At 45.3% G+C, this 10,370-nt stretch overlaps 2 protein-coding genes across 2 annotated transcripts; both read right to left on the bottom strand.

The window, feature by feature from the left end:
* Positions 1-906: 906 nt before the first annotated feature.
* LOC123136420 (uncharacterized) lies at positions 907-4,064 on the bottom strand. The gene is made up of 8 exons (XM_044555777.1): positions 3,553-4,064; positions 3,370-3,450; positions 3,226-3,285; positions 2,682-2,725; positions 2,493-2,535; positions 1,501-1,572; positions 1,314-1,415; positions 907-1,241 (listed from the first exon to the last, which is right to left on the bottom strand). The coding sequence occupies exons 1-8, from the start codon at positions 3,988-3,990 to the stop codon at positions 1,116-1,118; spliced, it is 966 nt and encodes a 321-aa protein (XP_044411712.1). The 5' UTR covers positions 3,991-4,064; the 3' UTR covers positions 907-1,115.
* A 4,173-nt stretch (positions 4,065-8,237) lies between these two features.
* LOC123133888 (uncharacterized) lies at positions 8,238-10,370 on the bottom strand. The gene is made up of 3 exons (XM_044553276.1): positions 9,315-10,370; positions 9,019-9,165; positions 8,238-8,904 (listed from the first exon to the last, which is right to left on the bottom strand). Exons 1-3 carry the CDS (start codon positions 10,254-10,256, stop codon positions 8,464-8,466), a joined length of 1,530 nt encoding a protein of 509 aa, XP_044409211.1. The 5' UTR covers positions 10,257-10,370; the 3' UTR covers positions 8,238-8,463.

The following is a 10,370-nucleotide window of genomic DNA, read 5'->3' as shown; positions in this document are numbered from 1 at the left end:
ATGTGGCTGATCCTACTTGTGTATTCTGCAATGAGTTGGAAACTGTTCAACACTTATTCTTTGATTGCATTGTTGCAAAAAAAAAAAACTTGGAAGGTGGTGGTTGGTGTACTTGATATTCCAATTCCCTGTTCTTTTGATTCCTTAGCTATCTTGTGGAGCTTATGGTTGCTTCGCAAATGCATCCGGGGTTTGGTAGGAGCTTTTGTTCATCAATGGAAAGTGTTGTGCGCAGATGCTCAAGCTACTCTGCTCCTCAAATGCATGCGGCTGCTCGATCATCACCGTGGGGAGCTCCTTAGGATCACTTGGAGATGACCAGTTGGTGTTTAATGGGTTAGATGGTAGTACCTTGTGTTCCGCTGTTTATCTCTGTTAAGTTGTAATAAGTCCGCCAGAACTACTTTCTGGTTGCGACCGAGAGCTGTTGAACGATGGTTACATTGTTTGCCTCCGCTTTTAATAAAAGTTGGGGCGGGGGTCGACCACTTTGATTCAATAAATAAATAAATAAACTTGCAAGGGGGAAACCCAAAAGTAAAAGGATAGTAAATGTCTCATGAAAGTATTTTGTATTGCAAATCATTGTAGGCAATTTGTAGTTTTGGGTGACAAGATTTCTGGTTTGGAAGGAAAACAATAAGAAAAAGAGTTCGAGAGCTTCAAAGAAGATGGTAAATATCTCAAGAAAGTGGGCTGGATGCCCAACGGCAGAAACCAATCGTACCCCTGTTTTACTCCCCAGCAGCATCAACCAAACAATACATAAATGTTGTCTCTAGCTAGAATGCAGAAAATCAAACTTGAGAACGTTTGAATATGACTTAGATTTTCAGATGAAGGGAGTAATGCCCCAAGATTCTAAATTATATATTAACAGAAACAATGCAAAAAAAAAAGTTTAAATGAAAGACGTGAATGGGGCAATATACTCGACAAGTCAGTTCTACAACACTTGTCGATCAGCCAATGCCACCAATGTAGAATCGCAATCGACAAAAATCTTGTCGGAAAAACCACAATCATCTACCAGGAAGCCGGACAACAATGCTCATATTACAAAGGACATGGGTGCGAATCTTCAACTACAAATTAGTATGGTGGCATTCTACCTATCAACTAGATGTTGCTTTCCCCAGCCATCCTGGAAGCCTCAGTGAAGGCTTGATTCCCAGCTTAGTCAGGAAGATTGTGTAAATTATATGCAGTATGAAGACAAAGAATCCAGAATTAAGCAGAACCTGCCAAAGAAAGGCAAGTTACTTTCTGAACCAGCTCATCCTATAAGTGTAATTTGGCAGGTTAAAAATTACCAGTGTCCCAAAGATAACATATATTGCATCCATGGATGGAATCGTGTTCACACCAGCTGCCGCCAGAATGTACGTCAAGGAGGCATGTATGTTAACGGTTATCTGAAATGAGTATAAGTTAAAGAAGATACTCCCACCCCACCCCACCCCTCCAATCTTACTGTCTAATAGTGTTGAGTAGACATACCAACTGAAAAATATTTTCTCGTATCAAGAACGATGTCACTAACACATATCCACAAGCTCCCACTGCACGTATCTGCAAAGCAAACTGTCAGCTGACATTCAATTTAAGGACTAAAAATAAGAGTAGCACCACTCGTGTGCCCACTATGTTCCGAGTGGTGTCGAAAGAAGTATGTGTGTTAAGTTATGACAAGTGGGGCAGTGGGCCGGTTTAGTGTGTGTTGGCGATATTAGCCCGTCTTTCAGGAACAACCAAGTGTGAATTGAGGAACAAAGCTCTGAATTCTCCTCCAACTTCTCCCTTGTTCTTTTCTGCTTCTTGATCAAGTCAGGAGAACTGAGAGAGGTCTCACGTCGACAATCACAACCGGCAAGGATTTAGTTCCTAAGAAAATATGGATCTTCGTATCCATTCCTTCCCAAATAATCTTGTATTTTGTTATTAGCAAAACTGGCTGTTTACTTATTTCCACCCAACGATCCTGAATTCTGATATTAGGTGGACCTATCAACTGCCTCCTTTCTCCTCACAGGCACATGAGATTATGCAACAGCATCTATTGTCTCTTGACTCTTCCACCTCTATTCTCCTATTATGAGGAAGTTTCGCTGGGTGAAATTAGACATCATGTAAAGTTAAGAAGAAACACGAGCTGGCAATGTATTGCCTTCCTGAAGTGATATTTCATATGTTAAAAATAATGAAAACAACATAAGAATTTTTTGTACTGGTTTTAATTTGCTTGGTATTTTTGTGATAGACTAGCACAAAGGTAACCATTTATCTAAGAGGTGTACAAGAACGAATACAGAGATTTGCAACTATAAAAAAATAAAAATCATAAACTAGACAATCTGATTCATATTTCCATATAGAAACTAAATGGTAATGTTGTCATGTTCCAATCCAAAGCTATGAGGTTCATGTGTAATGCATACATGATCAGAAATACATCTATAGATATGAAATACCAATTGAAAAAAGATACTTACAATTGCGCAGATTATGATGGAAACAATCCAATTGGTCTCCAACCTGATGATAGAGGAGTAAAAAAATGTTACAATTACTCAAAGTCAATATAAATCGACTGGAAGCTACAGCTGCATACATGCACCTCTCATGCAGATATATCATTAACTTTAAGTGACATATAACCTTTTAACCTTTGTATTCCTCACCTCCACATAGTACCCATGGATAGACCAACTACTCCATGCATAAGCTGCAGGATAACAAGCCCACTGAATGTAAGAATGTCCTCAGTCATAACGAATGGATGAAGGATTACTTTTAATCTTTCAAGTTCCAACGAAGATTCAAAACTAGAATGGACCAATATATGCAAGGAAAAGAAAGTTAAATTTACCAACAGCACCAAAACTGAAGTATTAAAACGAAAAAAGGAACATTGTTGTTCGATGATTGATAGATGTTAACCCTTACGGTCACAGCTTGCAATCTCTAGTTATAGAATTTCTTTCACTCGGAATATTGATTTCTTTTTAGCACTAAGATATACTGACTTTCTGTTCTGGAATATGAAGCTATTGCTCATTTCAATGACAATGATGTTGAAGCCCCTGATTCAACACTCAGTTGCAGCACCAACACCCATTAGTTTCAAGGTACATATGTCAGTTGCCAACTTTAGATGTTTCAAACTAAACACATGCCGTTGGTACAACTATGATATGAATCATATGTCACGGAGGAGATACTTACCAGATAAGTCAATGCTTTGACAGGGCCAGACAACGTGAAGAGCAGTAAAACAGTAGCCACCTGATGAGGCAATGCCATAAATAAACCAAAATAAAAATGCATAAAAGCTATATATGCCACGTGAACCATTTGATCAGACTTTACCATAGTTTTCCTGCCGGCTTCTAATCCCCATATTAAGGAGGAGATGACTATTGGCAACGGGAAAAAGCAGCTGAAGTAATTCTGCATCAGCGAAAGAAGACAGCAGCATCATGTATGCACCTATCAACAGTGGAATGAATAAACAGATAGAAAGACAAATGGGAACAGAAAAGCATTGCAGACCTCGATGGCGAGGGAGTTGCTGAGGAAGTAGGCGAGACTGGCAACGGATGCGAACATGGCGCACTCGACGAGCCGCCGCGTCTTGGTGAGCGCCTCGTGCAGGTCCGCGCCTTCCTCGTCCTCATCCGCGCCCCGCAGTTCCTCTCCGGAGGCGGCTCCGCTGACGGCGGCCTGAAGCGGAGGGTTTCGAGCTCGGAGGGCGGTGACGGCGGATGGAAAGGGGGGCCTTGGGAGCGGAGAGGCGGCCAACCGGCGGGGCAGGGTGGGGTGGAATTGCGGCGGAGAGAAGTGGGGGCAAGGATGGAGGCCAAGGCGAAGCATAGCACCCCCTATCCCCAATCTGTGCTCTCGGGCAGTGGCGGGGCCAGGGTTGAGGGTTGGGCGGAGCGGAGTCGGAGAGGCAGGGGCCGGCGTCCGGTGGCAGCACCGCAGCAGCATGGCGGCCGGGGCGAATTGGAGGCTGGGCTCGCGCGGATGTCGGGACCGCCAGGAGGAAGAAGATACGGCCACTACTGATTATACTGAAGATGATATTCTGAAGAATGGGTGTCATGTGATTCAGTTATCCAACGGCTTAGAAAGAAGGAATCCAACGGCTGAGATCACTCGCAGAGGAAGCGCCTGGGTTTGTATGCTCACTGGTCATTTGACCTTGTTTAAACCTCTGAGCAAGTTTAACAGTAAAGTTACTCCTGGTGGAAACTTTGTATTCCAAAATGTGATGGTGGTATGGGGTTCAAAGATTTATATTCTTTCAACCTCGCTCTTTTGGCCAAACAATGTTGGAGAATGATCATATACCCCGAGCCCTCACAGGAAAGTGCTGACTCCACGGGGAAACACATTGCTAACAAAAGTTTATGAACTTATAGATCCTGTTACGGGCAAATGGGATGATGAACTGATCAGTGATACTTCTAACCCTGTTGATGGCAAGGATTGTGCAAATTCCCCTTAATTTCCAGGCTTTCAACGACTTTATTGCTTGGCAGTTCAATGCAAATGGGGTATTTTCTGTGTGGACAACATACCATGAGGAATGGACGCATAAGTACATAGGACAATCACGGGCTAATCTAACGTCAACTAGTGCCATGCAACCAGAGATTTGGAATCAAGTTTGGAAGCTGCAGGTCCCATGAAAATTCAGATTTTTTGTTGGTGTGTGTAACGAGGTATTGTGCCCTTGAAATCAATACTAGGAAATAAGCACATTCCAGTTGGCGGTGAATGCTCGATCTGTCATAAAGGCTCAAAAGATGTCTGAAATCTATTATTCCAATGTGATCTAGCAACGAGCCCTTGCACAAGATTGGGACTGCTTGATCGTATAACGCTCGCGCTACAAGTTGATAGGCCCAGATCAGGTATCTTAGAGTTTCTGTTATTCGAACCAAACTCGCCACTGGAAGTCATGCCAGCTATTAACTGCAAAAAGGTCATTGCTGATGGATCTTGATACCTATGGTGGATGTGTCGTCGGCACACTCATCATGACTCATGTCCCCCTCCTTTTCGATGGACCAGCTCGGTCCTTGCAGTCGTTGGAAATTATGTGAAATTAATAAGGAAGGAAATAACTAGCGAACACAAGCGGTTGAGGCCACAACTAAAATTCATTCAATTGAATGTAGATGGATGCTTTCATGCAGATGCTGGTCCAGGCGCAACTAGAGCTGTTTTGCGTGATGAGAGGGGGCAGTTCATAACCGCTCAATGCAAATTTATTCAGCATGCAGCGGATGTAATGACAGTTTGAAGCGATGGCTATGCATGATGGGTTATCTTTTGCAAATTCTCTGGGTTTCAATAAGATTGAGGCTGAATCCGACTCTCTAAATGTGGTGAATTATTGTCAAGGGTAGGATCAATGGTGGGATGCATTAGCGGCAATTTTTGCGGATTGCATAGACACGACAACGTTAATCGGGAAGGTCATCTTCAAGCATTGCTTTCGTGATGCAAATTCTGTAGCACATGAGCTAGCAAAGTTTAGTTTTTGTAATAATCCTAGTGAACCTCATGGGTTCTTGTTTAGCTGGCTCGTGAACGATGTAGTCATTCTTTGATATTAATAAAACTAGCCATGATGGCCTTCCCCCCCCCCCCCCCCCCCCCGCAAAAACAGTAAAGTTCTTCAATTTCTCCCTGATTCTTCCTCAAACTTTTCAAATTAATTAACACGCACTCGGGTTTGACAAGGGTACCATAGCAAGGTTCAATCCTCGACGGCGAGATCGAATCATCGAGGCGAAAGGTTAGGATATCTTGACACTCTCTACTCTCCCGATTTGTGGCGACAGCAGTTCGAGAGGCTTTTCGAGTTGGACAGCCACTATGGCTTCAAGCCTTTTTGTGTGTGTGTGAGTTTGTGCTAGGCTAAACCTTTTTTTTTGCGGCTAAACCTTAAGAGCAATATGAAATGTATATTAGTGATGGTAAAAAATACGGGCCATGTGTGCCCGAGCCTAGCTCCACCCATGCTCTCGAGTTTAGGCAAATTAACAAAACAAACAATGATGCCTTACAAACAATAGAAATCAATGGAAGCGCTTTGTTTGTTTTCCTTCCGTTCGTTCACTAGAATCTGTTTTTTTTTTCGTTTTTCTTCTTTTGTTTATTTTTCTTTTCTTTCCTTTTTTATTTTTTCTTTTTAGATTGGGTTTTTATTTTCTTATTTTTTCTTTTTTTCTTTGTGCACATTTTATTTTATATTTTTTAATATACCGTGAATGTTTTCTTAATATATGGTGAACATTGTTTAAATACACACTAAACTTTCTTAATATATGGTAAACTTTTTAGAATACAAAGTATTTTTAAATATATGAAGAAAATATGCATTGAACATTTTTTCCATATACAATGATTTTTTAAATACACACTGGACATTATTTTAATATGGAGTGATTTTTTCTAATATAAACTGAACTTTTCCTCGAACACATAATGAGAATTTTCTAAAATATGTTTTTATTAAACATTTTTTAAAGAGCTAGCTCCTAAAAAACAACAGTCATTATTTTTGGGTGAAAATCGACTAAAAATCGAAGAGAAAAATAAAATAAAATACCCCTCACTGGAAGAGTGGGCCGGCCCATTTTCCCTGACTTCAGGGGGAGCCTCCTCTATTTGACGCCCATGAGTCCAATAGGAGCTCTCGCCTAGGGGAGCTCGTAGTCGCCGCTCTTTGCCTCAAATTGGCTTCCGCACGCACATAGGAGGCAGCCGACGGGGCTGGCCCATCAAGCAGTACCGCTGGTCGAAAAACTGGCAAAAAAAGAGGCAGCGCGATTGTGGGATCCGAGCAAAAATTTTAAGCCCGAACGTTATTTGAAACTTCCCGCACAATTTTTGAATTTTTGAACAAATTTGGAAAACAAGAACATTTTTTGAAATTGTGAACAAAATTTTGAAACCGCAACATTTTTGAAACCAGAAAACAGGAGCATTTTCAAAAATAAGGAACATTTTTAGATTTAGGAACAAAATTTGAAAATATAAACATTTTTCAAAATTTGAACTGTTTTTAGAATATTGAACATTTCTGGAAAAAGAAAAAAGAAAAAAAGAAAAAGAAAAAGAAAAACACCGATCACAAAGAAAAAGAAACAAAAAGGAAACAAAAAACCGGAGAAAAAGAAAAAAACCCGTTCAGGGAACCTTCTGGAAGGTTCCCAAAACCGGAGGGGTAGTGCCAATGCGTTCTACTCAAATGGGCCGGCCCAGTCGCGTCGATCAACCGCTCGCCTGTGCGTTTCTCCGGCAACTTGCCGCAACGAGCGGCAAATAGGAAATTCCCTCACCTAGGTGGCGCCAGAGGAAATTTGCACCGTCAAAGAAGATGAAAACCAACTGAGTCGGCCATAGAAGCCAGATAGGTTTTCTTCTTGTGCGTTCTCACCATCTCACTATTTTCCACACCCCTTAGGTACAATGTCTTTGGTGTATGCCTATAATTAAGCCACATATTGATCCGACAATCCTATTCCATGCACACACAAAACATATCGAAGTTGATTTATCACTTTATGATAGGGGTAGCTTGTAAGCTCCTGGATGTTAAGGATCGTGACTATTAGGAAGTATATGATTTATCCCTACCTTGTGTTGTACTTCAAGCAGGTCATGTACTAACTATATATATACTCACAAGGCTCAAGTAATATATCTAACTATTCCACCAAACCCCTCTCTCCCTTCTAACACTGGACATCAGGTTTATATACCCACTAGAAATCAGTTTGCTAGCTGAGGGTTTTACATGACTTCTCACATAGATAGTTGAGAAATTTCAAGAAAAAAAAACTTAGTAAAGTTGTGATTCAATGAGTCTGCTAAAAGCTTGCTAATATGTGGTTTAATCATGTAAGCTTGCATGTCAAGATGTAATTTGATTCTGTTGCAATCCCCTCCCAGGTTTGCTAAGGCCTCGTACAATGAGAGATGCTTAGGGAGGTGCTTGGAAAAATAAACCGAGTTTTTCTGAAGCATCGGTGCTTATTTTTATAGGAAAGACGCTTAGTTAAGCATCTATCATGTACAAATAAGCATCGGTGCTTAAGGAAAGCCTGGTTTATTTCTCTTAGCACCTTCCCTAAGCACCTTGCATTGTACGAGGCCTAACCGGGCTTATATATAAATACTACATAGACTTGTGAGGCCTCCAACGTTTCCACGAACCAGTCTCTGATTTCATCGTAGGCTCATAGCCAAACAGCGTCAATCAAGCATAGATAAATGCGTGATGGTAACATCAACCAAGTCAGGACGCAGCTAGATCACAACATGTGCAATGGAGTCACAGCAAAAAAAGAAGCTAGCGCAGATGGAAGACATGAGTCATAATAAGTTCTTCAAGCTAGCTACTCCTAATAAGTTCTTGAGAGAAACATCCAAAGTGTTCGACGCTCACGGACGCTGCATCAGTATACCGCCTTCAGCCGGAAACGGGTCGCTCAGGGAGAGATCAGACGCGATCTGGTAGCTCCAGGGAGCCATTGGGCGCGGGAGCCCCATGAACTCCACGTTCTCATTGACACACTTCGCGGAAGGCAGCTGCGTCGCCAGCTTGCTCAATGCCTCCTTGGCCGCCGTGGGGCTCATCCCGGGGTCCAGCACCAGCACCACCCTCTTCAGCACCTGAGCCCTCGCGATCACGAACTTAAGGAATCCCAGCTCGTTGGCGCCCACGGTGAACTGGTTCAGCACCACCTTCTTCACTTGCGACTCCACGCACCCGATCGGGCCGGCCTCCTCCCAGAACGTGGGGATGATGAGCTGCTCGCCACTGGCATCACCCGCGTCTTTCTCGTCCTGCTCGTCCTCTTCCTCTTCCTTCTTGTTGGAGGACTGCAAAATCGCATGTGAATTCAGTGCAAGCAAATTCATGTATACTGCTCCTGTCCTGATGAGGCAAATTAGTTAACCGTGTATAAATCGAGCGAGATGAAGGTCACAACTCACCATGACGTGTAGGGTCTCGACTTGGGGGAAGCATCTCCGGAAACTGAGCAGGGTCTTCACTTCCTCGGCCACTCCGAAATCCACCTTCAAAGCTAGCACCTTGACACTTGGAACCACAGCATTTGGGGCCACTTTTGTTACCCCAGCCTGCAATTCAAACGAAATAACCGTAGTACAGTACTAATTCGATCCAAGTTGGAATCAATGCAAAGTCACACCATCGCATCCATCAATCAAGATTAATAATTTGTCTAACCACTGGGAGGAGAAATAGGATGGGGGAGTCGGAGCGATACCTTGATGATGGTGTTGCCGATCTGCAGCACATGGTTCGCCGTCTCCAGGTAGCCGAGCACGGTGAGCTCAGGAGCATGCCCAATCTTGACTTTGGTGGTGCGCCTAGTTCCAATGCTCTGCAGGATGAGCCGCTGCAGTCGTGGGGCGGCCACGACGTCGACCTCGTACAGCATGGACAACCAGACCAGCACGCAGCAGAGGCTGCTGCTGCTGATCGAGACGCGCGACGGGGCGATGTAGCTGAGGATGAGCGCGAAGGTCTTGAGCTCGGGGCTGCAGGCGAGCAGGTACTCCAGGTCGCGCTCCTGCATTATGGTGTGGCAGATGCCGAGCTCCTGGAGGCGGGGGAAGACGCCGGGGCCGCGTGGGGGCGCGTTGGCGCGCGACGTGTCCGGGAAGTGCCAGACGCCGAGGTAGAGGCGGCGGAGCGAGGCGCAGCGGAGGATGGACGCCGGCAGCGCCGCGTCGAGCGGCCAGGGGCGGTTGACGAGGACGAGGGTCTCCACGCCCTTGGCGACCAAGAGGCGGAGCCACTTGGCGAGCGCCTCCTCCTGGCCGGCCATGCAGTTGCTGGAGATGTGGACCCAGTGGAAGGGGCCCGGGTGGGAGGCGAGGACGCGCGAGACGGCGCCGGCAAGGGCGCTCGAGTCGAACTCGAACCCGCCTCGCTGGCCCGACGGCCGGATGAGGAGGTGGATGTCCTCGAGGACGAGCGGGGTGGAGCGCCAGAGGCCGCGCCAGCGCGGGGAGAGCGCGGCGGTGCGGGCGGCGTCCTTGGCGGGGAGGCGGGAGACGACGCCGCGCAGGATGTCGTCCGGGAGCGCGCTGATGCGGTCCTCCCCGCCGTCGTCAGAGGTGACGGCGGGGAGGGAGGCGACGGGAGAGGACGGGGTCTCCGGGAGGCAGGAGTAGAGCGCCGCCAGGATGTCGCTCAAGCCCATGGCGCCCGGCGACGGCGACGGCGATGGCCGTGGGAGCGAGGGCGCGAATGGGGGGTGATGGTTGCAGCGGAGGGCCGACCAGTGTTGAGAGGGGAGTGGCCGATCCCGAGCGGA

This window comes from Triticum aestivum, chromosome 6B, assembly GCF_018294505.1.
Source record: "Triticum aestivum cultivar Chinese Spring chromosome 6B, IWGSC CS RefSeq v2.1, whole genome shotgun sequence".
In the NCBI taxonomy this organism is placed as follows: Eukaryota; Viridiplantae; Streptophyta; class Magnoliopsida; order Poales; family Poaceae; genus Triticum; species Triticum aestivum.
Note: the sequence above shows the minus strand (reverse complement) of the source record. Positions and strands in the feature narration are given on the sequence as shown.

Coding starts and splice junctions, on each gene's coding strand:
- LOC123136420 (XM_044555777.1), bottom strand. CDS start 3,990: ATGCTGCTGCGGTGCTGCCACCGGACGCCGGCCCCTGCCTCTCCGACT. Junction 3,451..3,552: donor GCAACTCCCTCGCCATCGAG/GTCTGCAATGCT, acceptor TCGCTGATGCAG/AATTACTTCAGCTGCTTTTT. Junction 2,536..2,681: donor TCCATGGGTACTATGTGGAG/GTGAGGAATACA, acceptor CTCTATCATCAG/GTTGGAGACCAATTGGATTG.
- LOC123133888 (XM_044553276.1), bottom strand. CDS start 10,256: ATGGGCTTGAGCGACATCCTGGCGGCGCTCTACTCCTGCCTCCCGGAG. Junction 9,166..9,314: donor TCGGCAACACCATCATCAAG/GTATCGCTCCGA, acceptor TTTGAATTGCAG/GCTGGGGTAACAAAAGTGGC. Junction 8,905..9,018: donor TCGAGACCCTACACGTCATG/GTGAGTTGTGAC, acceptor GCGATTTTGCAG/TCCTCCAACAAGAAGGAAGA.